Below are 26,437 nucleotides of genomic sequence, written 5' to 3'. Positions count from 1 at the left end.
TCAAGCATTATATAAGAGTAGAAATTCATTTTTTTTGGGTGTATTCAATTGTCATGTCTGTATATCATATATATATATATATATACATATATGCTGAGACATTCTGATAGGTTGACATAAGCCGAGTAGGAAACACAGGAGTCTTAGTCAGGAATAAATTCAAGACTAAGACTCCTGTGTTTCCTACTCCACTTATGTCATACATATATACATATATATATATATATATATATATATATATATGGAAGCTTGCTGGCTGAGCGGGTTAGGGCATCATTATTTGTGGCAAAGGTTGAGGAGATGGCAGTTCGAACCCTGCCACCAGCAAAGTTGAACCAAGGGCATGGTTCATTAAATTCCACGCTACAAAGTCCCCTGTGAGGTGCACCATCCTAGCCTTCAGATAGGGGAGGGGGGGGGGGGAATTGTGATGTTAAACTATATCACACACACACATATATATACACATACATACATATATATATATACACACATACATACATATATATACAATATATATATATATATATATATCTATATACACACACACAGAAGAGAAACAATAGGACACAAAAAGAAACTGAAGAAGGACAGTTACAGAAGAGACTTGAAAAAGAATAGCTTCCCAAATAGAGTGATTGATGTCTGGAACAAACTAAACGGAGAAACGGTGAGTGCCAAAACTATACAAGATTTTAATAATAAACTAGATGCGGAGAGATACGAGAACAGGTCACTACAAGCATAGCTCTTGTCCCATAAAATACAACTAGGTAAATGCACATATACATACATAAATATATGCACATATAGTTTAATATTTGTGTATTTGGGCAGCAGGTTTTCCTATAAACATATTTGGTTCAAAAATACAATTGTTTCTGCATTAATGATCTTCTTACCGAGATTTTCTACTTTTTTTATTGCACTGTGTAGAATTCAACAACGAGATTCTTGTGCCAATAAGCTAAATGAAACACAGCAGATGGTTCTTCTTTATAACATGTTTTGTACACATTGTTCATTATCAGGTGTTGGATACAATACAAATCAATGACATATAAATATATAATTGGGAAGGTCACAGTGTTCAAATCTCATGATTGGGGGGGTTATCATGGTACCCAAGTTGTGGCATCCCATGGACTAGATCTTGACATGGGAATTATGTTGAACTCTCGTGTGTAAATTTAAACTTGGATTTTGTTCTTTGATTAAAATTACTTCCAGCATTTGGAGACCTTTCTATTCTGAAGCTTGGCCTATTATTTTGGTTATGTCTTCCATTATTTATCTTGTCCAGTGGGTGTTGTGGTATTTAGGTGTGCCATTCTGTAGGTCGAGTGTAATGCATCTGCTGAGCCTAGTGATCATGTATCCTATGTATGAAGTGGGGAGTGATGCACAGTTCCCTATTTTACAAGTATATTTATATACAAGATGGCCTTTCTGTAGGTCAGGTGTGTGTTTCATGGGCTTGTTCATAAGAACATAAGAATGAAGGAGACTGCAAGAGACCATAAGGCCTACACTAGGCAGCTCCGTATCCATCACCACGTCATCCCCATCCATAAAGTTCTCTAATCGTTTCTTAAAACAACTGATATTTTCAGCGTTTACTACATGGTTACTAAGTTTATTCCATTCGTCGACCACCCTATTAGTAAACGAATCCTCCCTAGTCCTTCTTAAATCTAAATTTGTCCAGTTTATATCCATTACTGCAAGTCCTGCCCTGTTGTTTTAATATGATGAACCTTGTTTGCATCACCCTTGTTAAAGCCTTTCATCCACTAGAACACCTCTATCAGATCAACCAGTGAAGGTTGTTCTGTTTTTTGTAATAGATGATGAGATCTATATACACAAATATATACTTACACATTACATATATATGTATATATACATAAATTTATATATATATATATATATATATATATATATATATATGTACATGTCTATAAAGTAATGTCGTAACACATTCGTAAAGATTCAACAAAAACCCACTGTGTTGGATAAGAAGAAATGAAATAAAATTAATTCCATATATTTCGATCACGGACTGTGATCCTCTTCAGTGGAATACAGAAAGGTAGAGCAAATGGCATGTCTTATATACAATAAGAATAAGGGACAAGGGTAGGACTCAGGTAGCATCTAGTACTTTGCGGGGCAGGTCACCCGCCTTCACCAACGATGGTAACAATTTGTTGACTGCCCAGGTGGTGATGCAGTCAGGTGACCACTGTCCATATGACATATTAAAATTTGGAAATTTGTTAATCAGGGATGATTCTATTATTTTTCTTTTAAAACTGCATTTTGAATTAAAGATAATCTTTGCCTCATTCCAATCCATATGATGGCCTTCCTTGTCTACATGTTGGAAGACAGCGGAATTATGTTGTGCGTATTTAATTGAATTTTTATGTTCTTTCATCCTAGTATATAAATCTCTACCTGTTTGTCCCCAATATACATTGTTACAATCAGAGCAAGGGAGTTTATACACACCTTGATGTATTTCTTCTCTAGGTCTTTGATGTACATTGACTATTTTCTTAAACAAATTATTGGGATAACTAAAAACAATTTTAATATCTTCCTGTGGAAGAAATTGAGAAATGTCATATAAGGATCTATTATAAGGCAATTTAATACAGTTTTTGTCCCAACTGAAGTTCTTACTGGAATGGGAAGTGGATCCAAAGTAACTAGTTTTGGCTTTACTTAGGGCTTTATTTAGAAACCAATCAGGATACCCTATTCTTTTTAATTGATTCCTGATGGTTGTTATCTCCATTTCCAAATAATGTGGACTACATAATCTAAGTGCCCTCAGGAAAAGACCTGAGGCAACACTATATTTAATTTTATCAGGATGGTGACTGAAAAAGTGCACATAACTCCCCGTATGTGTGGGCTTTCTGTACACAGTGAAGGACAATTGGTCCTGATGCCGTATTAATAGGATATCTAAAAATGGTAGTCTATTATCCACCTCCCATTCAACTTTGAATTTAATATTAGTGGCTAAGTTGTTTATTTGTTCAAAGAAAGCATCAAAAGATCCCCATTCGTCATCCCAAATCGTAAAGATATCGTCCACATACCTATACCAAAACATTCCTTGTGGCTTAATGTCTTGTAAAAGCACTGTCTCGAAATACTCCATAGTGAAGGCATTCGACAGTCTGGCATGAACATCTAAATGTGTAAACATTAAGAAAATAATTAAAGGTCTCTAATTTTACTGGAATATGTTTTTAATATTGAAGTCAATAACAGCTAAATAAATTACACAAAATTTCTTTCTTTTTTTTTTTGTAATTTGAAATTACATCCTCTGCTGCAAAAAAGTTTGTCTGCTACAACCATTCTCGTTAAGCCTACCAATACATCAGAAATTGCTCATTTTTTATGGATTGCCATGGTTTGATGAATAGTGATTGTGTTGAGAACCGCAGGGTATTTAATATAAAATTTAGGAATTATGAAAATGAGGAGAAAACTACTGAGGAAAACACACAACTGAGAAGAAAAGAGGTGAAGAATAATAATATAATAACATAGAACTCAAGAGAATGGCAGGAGAAGAAAACTTATGATAACTGTACAGAACATACACAGGGAGCTAAATGACAGGGCTAGAGCCTAGATTCTCTTACAATTTTACTGGATGGCCTTTTTTTTTTTTTTTTACATCATTATACATAATAAATGATAAGTAATATTGTTTTTGGGTATTTTGATGAAATCTATGAAATAAATAAGTTTGGAAAAATAAAACCCAGAGGAACAGTTAATAACCGAGAAATTATATAAAATAAATACAAGAGTCCCTCAAATAACGCGGGGGTTAGGTTCCTGAAATTACCGCGTATGACCGAATCTGCGTATGCTGACTTTCCATATTAAATACCAAGAACCATATGTATGTGTATGTGTACGTGTGTGTGTGTGCGTGCGTGTGTGTGTGTGTGTGTGTGTGTGTATGTGATGTATGTATGTGGCATTTGCGGCATATGTATGTGTTTGTGTGTATATACATGTGTGTGTATGTGGCATATATACATATGTGTGTGTATGTGGCATATACACGTGTGTATGTGGCGTATATATGTGTGTGTGTATGTGGTGTACGTATGTGTTGTGGCGTGTGTGTGTGTGCATGCGTGCATGTATGTATCTGTGTTCGTATTTGTGTGTACACACACGCGTATTCACAACATACACTGGTTGTCTAACACGTGTCTACGTGTGCGTGTCTACACGTGTGTAAGTCTGTTTTTGATCTCCCAAACCACCACCGCCAGTAACAACAAGAACTTCATAAGAGAAATTAAGACACGACATGCGCAGTCATTATCAGACTTATTAGTTGTGTTCCAAACGAAAGAAACATTACACTTCAACAGGTTAGGGCGGTAAAATTACACGATAGCACGGCGCAGGTGGTGGAAGCGACAAGCTAAAGCTTGTTGGCTACCCCCCTACTCCCCCTCTCCTCCCTCCTGCATCAGTACTCGGAGAATGACACGTAACCGCAGGCAGCTACCCACGGCTATCCCCTCGCCCCACACCCTTGTTTGAGCAGTTCCCAGTGTACATAATGACCGCGTTATATGAGGATCGACTGTATATAGTAAAGTAGAAAGCAGTCACCACAAATGTTTGCGATGTTGCCGCGTGTGTGCGTATGCGTGCCCGACTCGGTGCGAATTTTAAAACGGTTCTTTACACGAGATGTTTTTTAAATAAAATCTGCGTATGATTGAATCTGTGTTATTCGAATCTGCGTTATTTGAGGGACTCCTGTATAACAAAATGGGAAACTAAAACAAAAAACAGAAGTTAGGGCATGCCACATGTAGTATAGATGGAGAAAATAAAAATAAAGTAAAGTAATTTACTGGAACAGATTGGTATATTCTTAGTGATACTTGTATGGAAGATTTTGTTTTCATATGGTGAGTAAACAATCTAAAGTAATGTATCTAACTTGGGAAAAGAATAATCAGTTTCATCCAGTAGTAACAAATTACCATAACCATTTCACTGACACACTAGGGTCGTGATGAAAAAACATATGTATTATGTTGTAGAAATCATTCTTTACAAAGCTAATGGCATCTAGGATGCATAGTGTGAATGTGATGTTGGATTGTCCAGGAGCAAACTGCAAAAATATTGAACGTGTCATGTATATAATCCTCACTTTTTTGAGTGCCTATAAACTACATTGCAGAACTAATATGGACACAGGTTAAGCATCAATGATACACAAATATGAAAACTTCTACAGGGCAATATTTCAGTTCCAAATAATAGCCCATAACTATATTGTCTATCTACTACATGTAATCTTACTGTTGTCAGATATTTAGGAAGTTGAGACTACTCTCAAAAGATGAAGAAAGTCTCAATAGCACTTAAGAAATCACCTGTTTTGCTAAAGGACATTGTCAATTGAGGTGGCTTGATTGGTATTCATTGTGACATCTGAATCAAGAGATGGTGCTGTATGGTGTTTTAGAATGCAAAGTAATAGGTGACAATTATTTTCATCAAAAGTCCCTCAAACTACTTTTGGGATAAGATATTTGTTTTTGAACATGGTTCTCATGAAAGTAAATAATATTATGAAAGAAAAAAAATACAAAGTTGTACCTGGGCGTGGTGGCCCCTAAGTACAAATTGCACTGCTATTTCAACTTTGTCATGGCGTTCACACGGTTGCTCTGCAAATACCAGGATAAGAGTACAATAAGAATAAAGTGGTGGGACTGCCTGCCCCGACCTTTTGTTCCTAAGGCTGGAGTGCCTCAGGGCTCTGTCCATGTCCCCACTCTGTACAACCTAAATACAAATGATTTACCAGAGCCGGCTTACCCACGCACCCGGGTTCTTGCTCAATCGTATGCGGACGACACTAATCACACTAGCAAGACACAAAACACCAGAGGAGGCTTTACACATAATGTAAAAAAATATATGACAGTGCACAAGCACGGGAGCAGCAGTTGTTACAACCAACGTGTCGGAACGTAAAGCTGTACTCTTCCAGTGCAGGAAAACCAATACATATTTCACGAACAATCTTAATAATAAACACCACAAACAATAAAGGTGTGCTGGGTAGCACACAGTACTGCCTGGACTCCACATACACACATTTTAACAAAAAGGGATGGAGAGCGACTGCGCTGAGCAGGCTGAAATGCTTCAAAGCCTCAACACACCTCACCATAAGTCGACTTTACCTAGCGCTAGTTAAACCGTTACTGTGCCAGTCCCGGGGATCGAGTTAGCCAACTGACATGCCCCGCAAACAACTACCGGTACTCATCAGATGGTTCAGAATGCCGCAGTCCGATTCTTCACGGGTTTGCGATGGAGCGACTTCAGAACCACTGAATCTTTACACCTAGCTGCCGACATTCGTCCACTCAACAAACATAAACTACACCCGAGACATCTAGACAAACTGCACACCAGATATACCCAATCGAACGCATTACATTCAGACCTCATCGTACAAACTATTGTATTCTGCGCCTCTCCCCTGTGTGGTATACACGAGAAATCGTGTACAACGAAATGGATATCGTCCATCAATATATTCACTGTCACACGAGGGAAGTGAAATCACACGTCTCGTAGATACACACCTCGCACGAACAAAAATACGTCCACATGCACATATTGTACACGTTTTTTTCTTCTAATTCACTTTCTTTCTTTTGAACTTCTCATTTCATTTTACATTAAATCTGTTTCCATCTTTCTGCTTTCCGTTACAGCTGTCTCCGACCATTTTGCCTGCTTTCGGTGGATGCAAGTCTCCTGCCACATGGCTCCTCAGCCGCGATCCAGACTTAAATCATCCCTCAAGAGCTGTAGCAATAGCCCCTTTCATCCACGACTATCATTCCATTTTCCTGCAGACTTCTCACAAAAGCTGATCCTGCGAAAGATGGTGGTCTGACCTATGCAGTCCATTGATCTAAAGAAGGCGGTGAAGTAAAATGAAGAAATTGCTGAGACGCTATGCTGCAAGGTGGAAAATGTGACAATACAATGTATGAAAAAAATTGGTAGGCCACGCCAGGCGTGTTGACACCGTTAGTAAGACCTGGAAATTTTTCCTTATTTTCAGCCCGTAAAATTAAGGAAAGCAACAATGGTGTGTTTAGACAAGTGTCTGCAGGTAAAGTCGACGAGTACGTCAACTTAGGTATTCCAATTTCCAACCACCACCACCACTTTGTGAACACAGATTTTCGTGTGCAAAGAACTGTCTCCTTAGTTTGGTTCCCGCCTCCTTCAGATAATATGGACAATGGCGTCTGACGATAATTGCACCTTGCCTATAGTAAGCGCTACAAACACGACAAGTGCATTAAAAAAGGGAAACAATGGCGGAGTCGGTAGCAGGGACTCCCACTTGCTTCCACAACAGCAGCCAGGCAAGCAATGAACATCGGTTAGTTGCCAATGGCGAGAAGCAGATATGCCGTGACGTGATGTAGCCTCCCCAAAGCTTGTAGTAACATTGATACACTCTCAACGTATATTTTCCTAACACGAGTTTGTTCCACCCTGTGTCGTGTCCCACGGCACAAACTTTTGTCAAATACTATTGTGGTGGGAGGAGGGCACTTTTTCATATTTTTCCTTCAATATATATTTCTATCAAAATGTCTTGTAAATATATAATGTACTAAGGTTTATCATGCAAAATGGTTTAATTACTTGTCTATTACATTCTTATCAATATTATTAAAAACTTTTGGGGTGGCTAGACCCCAGCATCGCCCACCCTACCACCCTCCGTGGCTATGGAAAGGCATTGTGAAACAAAAATGCAAGCATGTTCCATCAACTTAGAGGGCGATCGATATATTTAGAACCTATATTAGTCACAAGAGACTACTGTGAAGACAGAGTGAAAAGATTAAGCGCGAGAGCATTAATTAAGAGAGGCATCAAGCAGGGACACATCTTGTTCCCAGCCCTTCATTCTCAAACTGCAGGAATGAAAATCCGTGGATGTAATATTTTCAATAATCGGTACGTGGATGACATTGTAATCGTGGACAGGTGAAACTTCAAAACGCACGCTGAACAGCATGGTTTGTTTCAAGAGCAGGAGGGCCCCGAGAAGCAGCAACCAGGGTTTTATAGCTAGAGCCGATTATTTTTTTTCTTTATAAATTTGTCAATATGGATTAGCCATATCTAAATGTCTTTCCTCTAGTTTTTCCCTCGTCAGTAGTACCTTTTTGATTGGTGGAGGCATTGGAAATAATGGGTAATTGGCGGGATTAAAAAGTAATTCATTACTGGTTTCTTACAATACGTATATTTTCCAGTTATAACCATAAACGAACATGTAAAACATCTAATTTTTTCTTATATGGGATGTATAATCGAGAATGGTAGATGAGACGAAAACAATTGAAAAAAACGTACATCAACACTGAGAATATTCTCACCTAGTAATTTTTAACGCAAGTGCCGTAAATTACATTTGGTCTACTTTGCTGTACGGTAGCGAAAATTGATTGATATCAAGAACCATTTCCTTTATTGGTTAATGCCATTGTGGATTTGTGACATTATAGAATGGATGTCTCTTATTTTTCTAGCATCTCTCGACCACTCACCGAGTTTTCATTCGAGGCGAAGTCAGAGGTGAGGCTGGGCCTTGGCAACTTATTTTTCCTTCCCTCGTTTATTTATTCTACTTTATCTTATTCTACTTTATCTATGTCCCACATTGTAACTGATCGTCCACTACCAAGGGGTCAAGATTGCAGAGATCATTATACATTCGTTTAGAAGTGCAGTTTCTACACAGAACTACTTCTAATGTCACATTATGGATGTTAATAATTTGTACGCCAAATAAGACCTCAGAACACTCAAATTAAACATAAGATTATCCATCAGCGTGGGAAAAATAGGAACTGCTATCAAGGAAATATTTTTTGAGTAACTTTTAGAGACAGTGGAAGGTTATGGAAGATAATGATGATGTGGATACTGAAGTTGACCAATATGAGTTCGAAGTGGGAAGAGACCACCAAAAAGCAATAATGGCACAAATAAATTCGTGAGTCAAGTGAATGATGTGTGTGTGTGTGTGGGGGGGGGGTATACAATATCGCTCTCACGGGTAAGACCAAGGGGAAATATTTTGCAACAATAACGAATAGTGGGCCCGGATCATCACAGCTGCTGCAAAATATGTCGAATAAACCTGACGTTCCTAAGCTGCCAACGTCTTAAAGAATTATGGTACAGTGGTAATATCAGAAAACGCTGGGCTTCACACGGGAATAAGAGGGAGGTAGGGAGGGCGGTCAGCCAGGAGCGATATGGCAGCTTATCTTTCTATCTGTAACTACTTCCTTGATATATCTACTTTCTCTCTCTCTCTCTCCTCCGCAATGTCATGGCCGACCTTTCAGATAAACTTCGCCTTCGTCATCACTCTAACAACCTGTTCAAGTTCCGAGGGGGAGGGGGGGAACTGCGTGTGGGGCTTTCGGTCCACTTGCCATGAAACGGCAAAGTCGAGTACGCTGAAGGTGATTTGCAGCACGGATAGAGTGGCGCCTTGTGACACTGCAGATGGAGGTGACGGTGGAAGTGGAGGTGAAAGCAGAGGGATCTTCGGGTGGAGACTTCCCCTTGGGTTCATCTTGTACTGTTACGATACAATATCTACCTCACCAGTGCAATGTGGTAAATCTCACTTTCAAGTTAGCGTATTAAATTTATTCTTGTTGCCTTCAACATCCATATAAGTTATCGATATTGTTACTGTGCCTCAATAAGGTAATGGCCTTCAACGTAGTCTGGTCTATCAATCCCTAGTTAAGGTCAATAGCATATACAAGAGTATCACATAATTCATTCAATTTCACACAAAACCAAAGACGAACAAACTGGTTTGATACACTAAGAAAACCAAGACAGTAATCTATGTTTAACTTATAAATAGGTTAATCTTCATATTGGAATCTAAAGAATACCTGATAAAAAAAAAAAACGTAATTCATCATGTTCTGATCTTTCGTTGACACATTAAAAATAATAATTTTCTATTTGAGAAGTATATCAATTTCCTTTCCTTGGAGTTCTTACTATTCAACTTGTTCTTTATGAATGTGCTAATCTCCCTCAATGTCCAAATGATGACAACTACTACACATGGAAGATAATATTGACGATCACTTTTCAATGATTTACGTCGAAACGAGCGCTCCCATAACCCATAATACAAATGGTTGTTCCCTAACAAAGATAAAAAATCATAGGTTGGTGATCACAGAAACATGTAATCAAGCAAATCATTGAGACATAACCATTAAAGACTGGACGAATAGATGTATTATTTCACCGTCATCCTGCCAACTACCCTCTCCCAAGAATTGTTTACAGATTCTTGCTATTTATGCTTAGTCAGGGTCCCCGCGGTGTTATGCTTGGGTGGGGCCAACGTGTGCGGATAGTCCCGTTATGAGGGTTGAAGAAACGAGAACATTTATGTTATTTATTCAAGGAATCCTATTTGGATGGTATAATTATTTTTATACACAAACGTAAAACATGACGGCTTAATGATAACCTAAGTACGCAGCACGTACACATACATCAAAATAAACCAATTCCCTTGTAAGTACCACACTAACCGGTCAGATGTCAGCACCAGTAAGGATCTGTCCTACGTTAAGATTGAGCAGATCATTGTTATCTCGTGTGCTAAATAAAATTTTAGACAATGTTGGAGTACATTCCTTGTTGTATTTTACAAATTTTAATCACTGTTTAAATGTTCGAAGATGGTGGTCTACCGAAGCCTGAATACAGGGGTCCCGAAGTCGGGAAAAATTGAGAAACTAAACTACTAACTTCCTACACTACGTAGTAATTGTGTACACAAAACTCTAAATTTTGAAATACTGCATTTATGACGATAATTTAGCATGGAAGGAAGGATGACAAAAATTTAACAAAAGCCTGCCAATGCCGTCCACTGCAGCCAAGCAGTGGCTCCATCTAGTGCAGACCATGCATGAGCTGGCTAAACATGGAAATAGGTTTAGCATTACTATTTATTGCTCACCGTGCTCAGCATTGCTGACAACCTGCCTTACCCCGTAACCTCGGTAACCGACCTGCTGAGCTACTCGACCCATCCATTCCACACAGTACTATCAGTTATTTCATATAACGTCCCCTGATCCGTCAATCTACCACCGATGAGCTGATGCACCAGCTAATCAATATATTACAATTCCAACGTTGTTTTATCCAGATGCGCAAACATGTACCCTTCCTATGTCATGGGATTAGCACTACTGTAGGCCTTGCCCTCATCAAAGCAACAAAAGTATGAGTTGGCACGTTACCTGTCATATTACCAGCATCAAAGCCATCTCGCTGGAATTCGAACACTATGACCACGCTTGGATCAATGCCATGGTCACCATTTACTAGTTACTTGTTACTTGAGGTGTCGACTCGAGGGCCCTGCGCCATTGCTGACAGCACTCTGCAGGGCCCCAACCTCATTTCTTCTTAACATTTGTAGTTATTTGTATCAAATCAGCAGTTGCCGACAAGTCTAAAAAAATAAAAACCATATATGGACGAAGCCTTTTACGACGTTTCACGTACTAAAAATACATGTAACAAGCGAAACGTCGTACCAATAAAGGCTCCAGCCTCGCACAATTTTATTTCGATATATTTGTAGTTTCTTCTAATATCCTTTTCGTTATGGTTGTGGCATTCATTGAACAGATGGACTTTTTTTTTTATATAAAAACTGCATTACTCTGCAAAAATATTATACTCAAGGCTGCATCATTTTTGGTGCGACAAGCATGTGCCATGTGTCTACGATGACACAGACTGAATTCATTCAACCTGTAACAGCAAAGAAGCAGAAACCACTCGTGGTTATCGTCACCGACCATATTCCATAATATAAAACAAAACAAACTATCACGGTAGGAAACAACATAGATCCACACTAATGAAGATGTCAGGTACTACATGCCTTACGCCATGGCTAAGAAGAGAAGCTGACACAAATGCTGTGGCATTCCACCATGACCAAATGCACCAGCTATCCTAAACATGGCTGGATATTAGGGATGTTCACAATCAGAGACAAACACTGTGTGCTAACACTGGAAGTACCTAGTACTCCCTAAGCTGGAATATTGCTTCCAGCTGTGGTCCAGAGGCCATAGGGGAAATACAAGACCAGGCTGCGCAAAGGAGCTTCACCAGTATAATAATGTCTGTACAAGACAAGGACTACTGGTAGTATTTCAGGCATCTAAGATTTTACTTTTTATAATGAAGAAAAGAGGTACCAAATTACTTTGGAAAATGCTTGAGGGTCATGTCTTGTATGCTTATGCCATGTCCAGCTAGAACATGGAAAGAGGAAGGACATGATATATTGAAGGTCTGTAGAACTGTCTAAGAGTACAGACACTAAGGGCAGCAACCTTTATGAGTAATGTACCAAGACTCTTTAACAGTCTTCCTGCATACTTGAAGAATGTATCATTTAGTTCCAAGGAGGCTTTCATACAGAAATTGGATGCCTTCCTACAACAGATTGAAGACACTCCTCCAATGATGTTATATCACACTTTCCACACTATAATAAGTTGGTCAACTGTATACTCAATTATATAAATGAGGCAACTTGAAGACTAGAGGCATTACCTGTAGCTGAGGCTGATAGGACGAGATGTCCAAAAGGTACACATGGAATCCAGAACTGTACTGTCTGATAAAGTTGTACATATATACATACATCATACACACACAGTGTGTATATATATATATATATATATATTTATATACACACACATATATATATATATATATATATATATATATATATATATGTATACAGGGTGTTTGGGATAAATTATAATCTTTTTATTTTCTGTCATTTCAGAACCATTTGAAGGATTTAACAGTGGTAAAGTGCAATGGATAGCTGATTCTGTGTACTATTGGTGGGTGTGAGAAATAGAGCATGGACGGCTGGAAAGCACTGGAGTGTTGAAAGATTTTGTCCTACATCATGATTATTTGTGTCAGATTAAAAAAATTGGAAATCTTAGTTGCTCAGTGCTCCTTAAATACTGTGAAGGCTATGAGATATGAGCTGGAGAATTGCGATGGAGATGTGGAAGCAGTGGCTACCAGGAAGGATCATAGCAGGAGTTCTGACTCTGCACAACAAAAATTTTCAAGAAGCTGGGAAAAAAAAAAAAAGTGCCAAGATCCAGGGATGACAATGAGGACCTTGGCAAGAGAGATGGGCATCTGAAAGGTGACTATGAAGTAAGCACTGAACGAGGATTTTCACTACTACTCATACATGAGGTACAAGGGCCAACTACTCACTGCCATGGCCCAAGAGAAATGCTGTATTTAAACACCCAATCAAGACAGAGATGTTCTGGTTCTTCTCAGATGAGAAGAACTTCTGCCAGGATCAGTTGCACAACGTGAAGAACAGTAGGCTAGCCTACAGTCTGCATGAAGTCTCGCACTTCATGAAGACCAAGTTCCCTCAAACTGTGATGGTCTTTGAGTGTGCTTCTAGCAAAGGCCATTTCATGCTGCCCCACATCTTTGAAGAGGGACTCAGACTCACTTCAGATGACTATAATAAGTTAATGTCCACAGCTGTCAAGCACTGGGTGGAGAAGTTGGCTGCGGGAAGACCATACGTGCATCAAGACTAAGGTCTGTGTCACACCTCTGGGAAAACTCAGAAAGGATTGTCTGAGAACTTCTACAACTCCACAAGTCCCAACATCTGGGCCCCTAACTTGCCTGATTACAACCTCATAGACTATGACGTGGGGGTGCAGTTGAAAAAGACACCAACTGTACCACCTGCAACATCAAGGATGACCTGATTGCCAGGATCAAACTGGTGTTCAGGCGTCTCTTGAAGAACACTGTGAAGACAAGTGTGCAGGTTCAGGTCCCGCCTGGGGGCTGTGGTGGAGGCTCAGGGTGGCTTCTTTGACTGAGCTGTATTTTGCAAAAGATTCTCTAAGAGATGCACTTTGAATTTTGAGAATACATAAAATTTTGACTAAGATATGATGTTTTTCTTTCCTTTCCAAAAAAGTGTCAATTTATCCTGAACACCCTGTACATACATACATACATATATATATACCCTGAGGATGTCTGAATAGACGAAAGCGCTTGGTCATTAGTTTTTCTTTTTCCTTGGTGGTTTTTCTGCATATATATATATATATATATATATATATGTATATATACATATATATATATACAAACACTTTAAACCCACTGTCAGAGAAATAATATTAGAAGTACAGGAAAATCTATATTTCAACTACAGATAGTAGTCGAAATATTCAGATTTTCCTGTACTTCTGATATTATTTCTCCAACAGTGGGTTTAAAGTGTACATTTACAAATGTGTTATAATATTACAACTTCATATATATATATATATATATATATATATATATATATATATATACTGAAACTTAAACCCACTCTCGGAGAAAAATAAGCTGAGATATAGAGTAAACCGTATATTTCAACCACTAACTGTGGTCCTCTTCAGCAGTTACAATTATAGGGTACATAGACAAGGGGTTATATACAGATGAGGAAGTAACATTGGGGAACTCAGTAAGCCTCAGGTCACTTGCCCTGAGTGAGGTCGGACCTGAGGCTTACTGAGTTCCCCAATGTTACTTCCTCCTCTGTATATAACCTCTTGTCTATGTACCCTATAATTGTAACTGCTGAAGAGGACCACAGTTAGTGGTCGAAATATACGGTTTACTCTGTATCTCAGCTTATCTTTCTCCGAGAGTGGGTTTAAGTTTTATTTCATTCGTGTGTTACGACACCTACGTTACTTGATTTTATATATATATATATATATATATATATATATATATATATATATATATATATATATGTATGTGTGTGTGTGTGTGTGTTTATTTGCATGTGCTGTGTCTTGTGATGCTGCTTCTGACCCAGGGCACTGGGCAAGATGCAGGAATGACCCATCATCCAGGAGGAGCCAAGATAAGAGGGAGGGAAGGGGGTGAATGGGAGTGGAGTATGTGGGAATGGAATGGGTGAGAGTGGATTTTGAGCCTTTGTTTTTTGGCTACCTTTGATGCAAGGGGGAAAAAATCTTTTGTATATGTAGGATGTATGTACTGTGTATATATATATATATATATATATATATATATATATATATATGTATATATATGTATATTATATATTGAGTTAATATGTGTACTCAAATCCTGGTCTCCCCACATTGCGGTTTGTGGTGGGTGGGGGCGTGGGAGAGCGAATCATGGGAATATGTTCATGGGAACCATAGACACATATAGTGGGGATGGATTTGCAACATGTCTCCATCAAATCACCAAACCTGCTGGAAGGGGTGCTGGGGTGTTAGAAATGAGACACGAACACATGGAGTCAGGCCCTGGGTGAACCTCTGCCAAGCCCTCCACTGTCTCAAACTCTTGGATATGCAAAGGCTTTCCACAAAGCAAGGGCATTACCGCTGTACTACGCTTGATCATTAAAAGGAACAATGTGGAGACATGACCATTCCCCAATGATACTCACATGGTACAGTATGTAACCTTAATTTCATCGAGTCTTTATTTAGGAGAGCCATCCAACAAAAGTGTGAAGTTATAAAAAATGGATTAACAAGCTCTGCCACTAAGACTAAGCCTTGCATGTGTGACTGCTTACAACAAAGAAAGGACATTCCCGTTGTACTATGCTTGATTGTTTAAAGGAATGATCTGGAACTTAACCTGACCATTTCCCAATGACACTTGCTAAGTACAGTAAGTAATCTTAATTTCTTTGAGTCTTTATACTGACAAACCATCCAACAAGTGTGTGAAGTTATAACAAATGAAATAACAAATAAGTTAACACACTTTTTGGATGGCTCACCTGAATAAAGACTCAATGAAATTAATATGACATACTGGTTTTGCCCTACATTTAGGTCATGAAAATCAGAACTAGACCCATGTCTTCTTTTTCCAACTTCATCACCTAGTCACAATGTCTCATCACATACATACATACACATACACATACACACACACACGTATAATACAACTAGGTAAATATACATATATGCTAATAAGACCACTGAAGATGTAATATATGAAATTGCTCTGCTTCATTAGTTTCTTTTTTCCAAGTGGTCTACTTTGTGCATACATACACATTATATATATATATATATATATATATATATATATATATATTATATATATACACACTGTAAAGCACATATATACACAGTGTCTGCTGATAGCATGTGTGAATAAAAAGAAACAAACTCTGGCACTTACCCAATGTGTCTTCCTGGGTTGACTGGCACACAGCACATCTTCAATTAATATCCTTACCTGTGAGCAAAAAAAAAAATAAATAAGTATATATTGTAGATAAGAAAAAATAAATTGAAGAACACATAAAATATATGGGGAATAGGAAATTCAGCCAGTTCAGTATGAATTCCAGACATTTAACATATCTATTCTTGCTGTCTTGCTTTTCATTGCAACACCCTTTCAGCAACAGAAACTCCACAAAGTTGGGTGGATAATGTGACACCTACACTCTTTTTCTCACCTTTCTCACCCTCCTCCTGTTAGATCTGATAGGTCTGTCAATCTCTTCATATAAATTTCAATAAATAGAATGTTTACAAAGCAGTCATACAGTCTTGTGCACGAAAGTGGTCAGCTTTATGAATGGGGTCCTCCAGTTATGACCAGAGTTCTTCCTAGGCAATGTTGTAAACAGATTTTCAGTGTATGGTGGAACCAGCCTAAGAAGATTCCATTGCATTTAATTTTTTTTTTTCCTTTGGTGCACTGCCATCAGAAGAGTCTGTTTTATGCTTGGGAGTTCTCATGAAGGGTATAACAACCCACCACCACCAAAAAGAGAGAGAGCTAATGATTAGTTACCCAAATATGCTCTTCCTTCCTCGGTCTATCATCACATGATGAGGCATTCCTCCTCTGCACTTTGTGTATATATATATATAAGTAAAAGGATTAGCAAAGGCAGTACAAGGGCAAACACTGCCAGTGTCATAACCACAAAATAGTGGAAATCAAGACCGTCACAAACTGAGGACTCCTTGTAGTTTTTTTCAAGTATTAGATTATCCAAACAATTTTATTTGCCTCTGAAAACTTAACTTTTCATGTTTTATGACTTCCCTAATTATAGTTCCATGTTTCTGCCCCATATTGTGCCAACAGCACTGTATGGGGCAGAAACATGGAATATAAGGGAGGAAGAGTTTGAATGTGTTTGAGGTGAGGTGTCTGAGAAGTATGATAGGGGTTACTAGGCTGGATGGAGTGAGAAATGAGGAGATGATCAGAGGTTGAAAGGGAGTTGGGAGATAGGGTTGATGAAAGAGTATTGGGATGGTTTGAACACATAGAAAGAATGAGTGAAAACTAGTAAAAGAAGTGTGGAAGGCAGAGGTGGGAGGAATGGGCATGAGGGGTTGACCTAGAATGAGATGGATGGATGGAGTAAAAGGGGCATTGAGAAAGAGGGGAATGTCTGTTGACGAAGGACAGGAGAGGACAGAAGATAGGGGTGAATGGAGAATAGTTGTGTATGGATGATGCTGTGATGCATGAGGGGGAGTGGGTGGGGGATGGGTGTTGAAGGAGTATGTATGAGAAATAAATTGATGCAACCCGAAGGGATTTCTCCCCGTTTTTTCCTTTTCTGCATGAGGGGACATAGGGGTGGTCGCTGATTTAATGAAGCAGCCTTGCTTTGGATGTGTCACATCTTGCAACACTGCCTCTGACCCAGGGCAGTGGACATAATGCAGAGATGACCCATCATCCAGGAGGTGCCAAGATAAGTGGGATGGAAGAGGGGGGGAGGGGAGTGGAGTATGTAGGGGATGGAATGTGTGAGAGTGGTTTCTATGCTTTTGTTTTTTTGGCTACCTCCCTTGTAAGGGGGAAAAAGCCTTTGGTATATGTATGTATACTATCAGTTTCAGGATTTGGAGTCTCCACCAATTAACTGCAATCTAGAAATGTATTGCTTCTTCTAACCTGAATGAAATTGTCCGGTGTTGGTCATAAAATCATTAATTGCCTAGCAGTTATATGTAGTCCATAATTTGGGAGCTTTAAAGGGATATTTATGATTTTTTGTCACACAGCATTTGTTGATTTCAAGGACATGTTTCCACTTGGAATGCTGAGCAACTTTTTCACCTTTGCTATCCCTGCTTGATTTCTACCTCCTCCTTGCATCCATCCTAAACCACTAAAATCCATCCCTTAATTTTCAATGCTCATTTAGTGAGTGGGAAAGAATATCCCCACCATTTCCCATCCAGTCCTAGAAAGTAATAGGACAGAGTGAGGGGGCCAGGAATCCTCTTTCCAAGTTTTCTCTCCTATCCATAAGCTAACAAACTAAAGTTGGTGGATGGACTAGAGTATCTCCATGACTACAAGAGCTATGCCAATGAAGAGGAAAATCTCTATAGGGTCACCTACTTCAAATAGCTCTTTTATGAATGGTGAGACAAAGATCAGCTCCCACAAACAATTGCAGGACCCACTGCTAAGTGGGACACCCCTAATGGGAAACAAGGAAATTCATTGTAGATATAGGGGGTACCATCATAGACAACATGAACCACTGGGTACCATATAGGTATATAGGGTTCCACTGAATGTACTAAATCAGGTGGCACCACAGAAATATCTCACCAAAAACTATGCAAGGTGAAATTACTTCCACAAACCTCTCATAGAAAACATGACTTGGACAAACAATATTTTTGGGGGGCATTCCTGTTGGATCATCATTTCCTAAAGGTAAGCACTGTCCAAGCAGATCTAATTTACGAGTATTAAACAGCATAATGAAAATTAATTTCTTCATCTATAATGTCAGAATCCTATCAGAAAACCACATACTAGAGAATTTAATGGGAGAACTATACACCATCAAGTGGGACATTGTGGGAGGAAAGTGTGGAAGCTACAAAATCTTCATCAACTGTTCTAATATACATGGAGCCAAGAATGGGAAATGAAGTTCAATACCAAAAAATTCAAAGTACTGCAAACACATTACAAAAGCAAAAGAGGACAAAGACTTGGGAGTGTTGATAAAAGACAACCTACCGTTGAGATCGAAACCTTTATTGGTACGACGTTTCGCTTGTTACAGCTTTTTCAAGTACCTCGAAACCTTTATTGGTATGACGTTTCACTTGTTACAGCTTTTTCAAGGTACTTGAAAAAGCTGTAACAAGCGAAACGTCGTACCAATAAAGGTTTTGATCTCACACGGTGTTGATTCTCACAGTCTTGTCGGCTTTTGCCATTGTGTTTCGAAAGACAAAGTACTGGGTCTACCAACTTTGAAATATCAAAGAGAAAGAGGTGACATAAATACAATGTTCAGGTCACTAAAGGGGATAGATTGGATTGATAGAAGAGATCTGATTAAAGATGGAAGGGCTTTAAGAGGTCATGGAAGTAAATTAAGAAAGACCACATATTGAAAGGATATTAAGAAATACGTTTTCCATACACAGGTCTCTCTCGCTATTCGATGGTTCGATATCTGATATTTTGTTTATACGATCCTTTTGAATTGATACCACTTGCTCATTTTTCAATGTAGGCGTTTGATTATACAATCACTAAACTGTAAACAAATGCACCACGATTGCAGCAGTGCCACCCATGCTCCATTGGCCACCCATGAAAATTTGTTCCTGCTCTTTATTCAGTTGTGTTTACTCCTTTGGCCCATGTATCAGTGTGTTTTGTGCTGCTATTTCACATTCACTGTTACTTTTAAAAGAGTAATACATAACGTGATGGCTTCTAAATAGACTGCTACAACCACTACTGGTGAGAAAAAGCCCAGAAGACCAAGGAAGAGTTTATCACTAGAGAAAAAATTTGAAATTGTCAAGTTCCATGAGGGTGGTGAAGGGGCTAACTCCATCTCCAGAATCATGCAGTTGCCCGAATTAACTGTCTCCACAATAATCAAACAAGGGGACAGTGTAAAAAAAGCTGGTGGAACAGCTTCTACATTAATGGCAAAGATGCTTATGAGGCAGAGGGAACCGAAAATGGAGGAAATGGAGAGACTCTAAGGCTGTGGATTGATGACCTGTCTTGCCACAGCAATTCTCTTTCTACCTCCTTTGTGACAATCAAAGACCTCTTGAATTATACTGATCTATATATGGAATGGGTGGAAATGATTTTATGCCTTTCTTTTTGGCTACCCCCCTTGTAAGGGGAAAAAAGTCTTGGTATATGTATGTATGTATGTATATAAGAGGTGCTAAGATATGAGGGAGGGTGGAGGGGTGTGGAGTGTATTCAGGGATGAAATGGGTGGGAATGATTTTATGCCTTTTCCTTTTTGGCTACCTCCCTTGTAAGGGAGAAAAAGCCTTGGTATATGTATGTATGTATATAAGAAGGAATATGAAGTTGAGGATGGGTCAACCTTCAGTGCCAGAAAGGGTTAGTTTGACCGTTTTAAAGCCAGAGCAGCCCTACACAACATCAAGGTGACTGGTGAGGTAGCAAGTTTTGACAAGCCTGACACTGTACCATTCATACTAACACTGAAAAAACACATTGAAGGGTGTGGTTACAGTACCAAACAGGTGATAAACTACAATGAGACAGGGCTGTATTGGAAGAAAATGTCATCCAAAACTAAGGAGAAAACAATGCCAGGATTTAAAGCATCTAAAGACAGATTACCCCTGGTGCTGGGTGGTAATGCAGTTGGGAACCTGATGCTGAAGCCTTTACTGATTTACCACTGTGAAACCTAAGGGCACTTAAGGGCTATGGGAAAGACTATCTTCCAATGATATATAGATCCAACAAGAAGGCCTGGGTGATATCTTCTATGAACCAGCATTATGTTGCAAATTGTTTGTCCCCTGCACTGCATGACTATGCTGCCAAAGGAAATATTGCCAATAATTTCCTCTTGCTGGTTGACAATGACCCAAGCCACCCAATAACCATGGAAGATTGGGCAGACATCAGAGGTGATCTTTCTGCCCAAAAACACGACAGCACTTGTCCAGCCCATGGACCAAGGTGTGACTGCCACTTTCAAGGTGTATAACCAGCACCACACAATGAGTCAGTTGATTAACATAACCGATAGCCCAGACAAGCACACAGTTAAGCAGTTCTGGACCAATTATTTTGTTAAGAAGACCACTGACAATATCAATGCAGCATGGAAGATGAGAGAAAAAACAATGAATGGCTGCTGGAAGAAACTGTGGCCTGAGTGTGTCAAGCCAGCTGTCAACCTCATTGGATTTAGTGATGTGGCACCCATTCATAAGGACATGGTCAGGCTCTCACATATGGCTGGTTTCAAGGTGGATGAAGATGATGTGAATGAATTGCTACAATCCTGTGATAAGCCACTCAGCAATGAAGATCTGATGGAGTTGGAACAAGAATGAGCTCTCCATGGCAATAATGATGATATGCCCCAGTGAGGCCTCGACATCAAAACACTTTGTGAGGTGTTCTCTGGCCTAGATGCAATCATCAAAAAATTAAAGGGACCCAAACCCAGCATGAAGTGGAACAGTTTCCTATAATGTGGAGCAAGCCTTCTGAACTCCCCTCTGCCACCTCTCCAGTCTGTGTCTGGCACTCTTATGTCCACCTCTACTGCCCAGGATTCATCAAGCCCTACCATTTCTGATGACAAGGAGGCTTCCTCAGGATTTTAACAAGACCAGCCATGAAAGGTTTGTGCTGTGCAGGATTGGGTAACTAGTGGCTAGTGGCATTCTACAGAGCCTTTTTTTCTGATATTTCCAGTGGATATAGGCCTACCTGGGAAACCATTGTATAAAAAACTAATGTCTATAACACTACCTCTTTGGATGGTATGGAAAAGTGTTATATATTTCTTCTCAATATAGGCTAGGCTAACGCTACTCTCCCCTCTAAATTAAATCCTATCAAAACTTGAGTTCGCTATCCGATCGTTTGTTATTCGACCTAGTTTTCAGAAATGTGACCCAATCATACAGTGGGAGAAACCTGTAAATGTATAAATATGTGGAATAACTTAAGTGATATAGCCCAAGCTCAAACAATACACGAGTTCAAATCTAAATATGATAATTGGAAATCAAAGATACAAATTATGTTGGAACCATATATGAATTTGAGTATTAGTCAATTAAGGAATGCGAGACAGGACCCAACGGGCGTCGCTCCTTTCTTGTACTGTACACTACAATTAGGTAAACAACGTTCTTAGCGACATTTGAAGTGAACCTTTCGTTTTTTACAGTATGTAAACAATGTAAAATACTTTAACTTGTCGAGGTAAGAATATTTAGTTTAATCTATTAGTAACAAATCAGCATAATTAATCTTTTTACTAGTACACGCGGTCCGACATGAAAAAATATCTGCATTACGTTGTAGATTTCTTTATTTACCAAGGTTCTCTGGCTGGGAGGGTTAGGGTGTCGTTATTTGCGGCGAAGGTCAAGGTAAAGGAGGTTCGACTCCTGCCACCGGCATATTGAACAAGGGTATTGTTCATTAAATTCCACGCTACAAAGCCCTCTGTGTAGGGCACCGTCCTAGCCTCCCGATTGGGGGGGGGGGAGTGTCTGACGTTAAATTATAATAATGTGGCGTCCAGGAGGCGTAGTGTGAACGAGTATTTTGTGTCGCACACTGCAAAAATATTGAATGCGACACGTATACTTTGTTTTTTGCGAGTGCCCAAAGACAGCATTCCAGAACTAACAAGTAAAGAGGTAAGCACCAATGATGCACAAATATGAAAACTTCATAAGAGATAAATGGCTTCAAAATGATAACTGTTACTATACAGTCACATCTTGCCTGTTGTCAGATATATTTTGGGAGTCGAGGAAAAAAAACTTTTTTCCCTACAGGACGACATTGTTAATCGAGTGGCTAAGTTTGTATACGTTGTGTATATGATAATATATTTTAAAATGTAAATTAGCAGACAATAAATATTTTCGCCAGAGACCCTCAAAAACTGCATTAGAAAGAACATATTTTGCTTTAACGTGGTTCTCGTAAAAATAACAATATGTAAGACAAAATGCAAAGTTGTACCTGAGCACGGTGGCCTTAAAAAGTTTACTTGTAGATCCTGTACAAAATTGACACATTTTTTCGATACCAATTCCTCACATTCCGATCAATAAAAACAAATAAATTATAATAATCTCATTTATTGTGGCTTTCTCTACGGTTTTCCGTGTTTTGCCATGTTCATCTTCATTTGCATGTTTCCTAATCCAAATGTTCTCAATTTTTTCTTCTCGTGCTATTTTCCAAGACTTGCTGATTACTTTATTTGCTATGCCTTGTGATTTTAATTCTATTTTCATTGGACCCGAGCCATTTCTCATATAACCTAAAGATGTCATCAATCTGATCCGTTACATCTGAGTCAGTTGCATGTCATGTTCCTGGCGTACCTTCCAGGAAGTGATGTGGTCTCGCCAGCCAGAGTATTCTTGTCAACTACATCTCTGACAAGAGATTACTTTAATACCTTTACTATTCCACCTTCTAGCCTATCAGTTTCCCTTCTCTGCTGATCCATGTTTTTGTTACTGTAACCCTCTTGTCCTAGTTTGTTTTTGTCCTGCCCTTGCTCGTTTTCATGGTTTTCAGAAAACTAATTAGCTCACTTGTCAGTCTCATCTTCCCTTTTAGTTATCTCTGCTTTCCGAGCTAGGCTCTCTCTCTCTCTCCTCTCTTTTTTCCTTGTCAAAGCTTTCACTCTGGGTCATGTAACTTTAATTCACAGGAGGAAAGACGCTCAATCGTTTCAACTCGATAACGAATTATCTTACCGTTGCTGAAGAATTTATTTGACGCACACACACATACATACACACTTTCGCTTAGTATCACCCTGATCAATTTCAATGAATTTATCATTATTTGTAGGACAGTTCCTAAATTTACCATTTGTAGTGAAAGTACACGTTTCAATTTATACAAATTCAAATGAATTTGTGCGTAAGTGCGCACGCGCGAGATTCACTGCGATCTTGGATCTCGTGCTAGACTTATGATCAGCAGGTACTACTTTCTGGATGAGAGCGCAAAGCCCGATCTGTGGGTAATGTTGTGACCTTCCACACACCCAACTCCTTGCCCACCAGTGTTGAAGCACCGGTTTACTGTTCAACGATGTTGAAATTTTGAGCACTGGGAGGGACTTGAACTCTGATCGCCGGATTGGCTGGCGAGAACGGTACCACTGCACTATCTAGCCACATATATTTTGGATGTGTATGTGTTATATATATATATATATATATATATATATATATATATATATATATTATATATATATACACATGTACATAAACATACTGTATATATGTATACATATATATATATATATATATATATATATATATATATATATATATATTAGGGTGTGTCTCAAGTATAGGGAGGAGAAAAAAAAGTCGCTGAATTTTTTTTTTTTTTTCTCACGCTCTGAAATCGTTTTATTAGGAATAATAAAGGAACAGAAAAAAAAACGAAACCTCTACGCCAATAATAACCACTCGCCCAGCCACTCTTCATTTACTCCTTCAAGAGAGTCTTCTTCTTTGGGTCCGGGTATTTCATCCGGTGGTCTTGAACCACTCGGAGCAGGTCCTGGAGTCCGTCCTCCTTCTTTGTCAGCTTCTGGTTGAATGACTGGACCAGCGCAACTGCGCGCTCGGCAAAGTCATTGACCACAGCCTGCTCCTCGACGACCTCCAACTAGCTTTGTAATCCTCAAAGTTCGGCCACTCAATGGGGTCGACGGTCAGGAATTCTTTCCCGATCTGGAGCCGGTCGAAGAACTGTAGCGTCTTCCGGGTCACGAACTGCTCCAAACCGCCGTCGAAGGCCTCAGGTGGTAATTGAGGGCGGACTTGACGAGGACCAGGTTGATGTTCAAGACGACGGACCATGGCTCGTTTGGTGTCCGCCGAGACTTCTTGATCGAAGAAAGCGAGGGCCACAAGTTCGTCACCGAGGCACCAGAGATGTCCATTCAATTTTTGATTGCTGGACCCACAAGCGTCTTGTTCTTGAAGGCCAGGAGGTCCTTCATCATGTCCAGATCATTCCTCGGAGGCATTGGGAGCGACGATCCAGCGCTTGACGTAGAGGACGACGCCAAAGACGGCAATGTCTCTGACCGCTCGCTGGTCTTTCGGTCTCAGAGGAACTTGGTCCCTGAAGAGCCATATCTTGATAGCGTACAGCAGGGTGGCCATCCAGCGTGCACGGTTCATGGCTCCGGGTTGGCGGAACAACACATCACGTTTCCGTGCAATGTCGTGTCCGAGGAAGATCAGGGCCAGTTCGATGAGTTCCTTATAGTCATCGCGGGGCTGAGTGCTGGTAGAGTGATGGACGTAGAAAGCGATGAGGTTCTCACGTACCGGGGCAACGACCGCTTCAACATCCGTATCAGATAAAGCTGGTTTGAAGTCGTCTTGGACGATGTATGGCCATGTTGCTCTGAAGCTTTTGAACAGAAGGCTGTCGGGGCCAGACGACGGACCAAGAAGAGCATTGCAGACCCCTCCCAGGACAACTTCGTGGATGTGGTGGCGGCAAGCGAAGTGGAGAAGGTGTCGGCCCAGTCTCACTTCCAGGAGTTTGCACGCACCACCTCTGATGCCAGTGTTGGAGGCGATGGTGTCAAAGCAGAGCCCCTGGACCTTGGTTTCCAGGCCCCAGTCCTTCAAGCAGGTCTCAACCGCATCTGATTGGGCTGGACCTCTTCCATGGGGCTTTTGAGGGGCTCCAAGAAGCTGAACCACCCCTTTTCCCGTGATGAGGATCCGGAGACGCTCGATCATCTTCTGGCCATCCAAGCTGCCCATCAACTTGCCGTCCCAGTGTACGGTGAGTGACGAATCAGTCGTAAAGGACGCCTTTAAACTGCTTGCAGTGCTGGATCGTTGGCGAGCCCGTTGCCGGTGAATGGAGCTTGGGTTGATGTTGTACTCCTGTATGTTTTCACCCATACTCCGAACCGTTTCAGCCATGATATCCGCTGCGTTCCGAGAGGATATGTTCGTCCGATCCAAGGCAGAGGCGAGACGGGGAGACAGCAGAATCTTCGGTCGTTTCGCTGGCAATGTGGTTTTAAGATTGGATGGACCAGGTCGAGGAGAGTCCTCACTCAGCTTGGCAGCCCTGGGCGAGCCCTTCCCTTGGTCCGAATTCG

General features: G+C 39.9%; 1 protein-coding gene across 6 annotated transcripts in view; it reads right to left on the bottom strand.

The window, feature by feature from the left end:
- The window catches only part of LOC143034002 (serine/threonine-protein phosphatase 4 regulatory subunit 1-like), a 476,593-nt gene that overhangs the window by 234,724 nt on the left and 215,432 nt on the right, over positions 1 to 26,437 (bottom strand). The window contains exon 1 of one of the 6 annotated variants that reach the window (XM_076199819.1): positions 16,456 to 16,508. The exons of the other annotated variants lie outside the window; for them this stretch is intronic. Within the exon in view, the coding sequence (XP_076055934.1) occupies positions 16,456 to 16,493 (38 nt within the window). The 5' untranslated portion in view covers positions 16,494 to 16,508. Of the gene's footprint in view, positions 1 to 16,455; positions 16,509 to 26,437 lie in introns of those variants that run through there. 6 annotated transcript variants of the gene reach the window in all.

This window comes from Oratosquilla oratoria, chromosome 16 (assembly GCF_046742065.1).
Source record: "Oratosquilla oratoria isolate Oo_2021 chromosome 16, ASM4674206v1, whole genome shotgun sequence".
In the NCBI taxonomy this organism is placed as follows: domain Eukaryota; kingdom Metazoa; phylum Arthropoda; class Malacostraca; order Stomatopoda; family Squillidae; genus Oratosquilla; species Oratosquilla oratoria.
The sequence above is the reverse complement of the archived record's forward strand: the minus strand, read 5'-3'. Positions and strand labels throughout refer to the sequence as shown.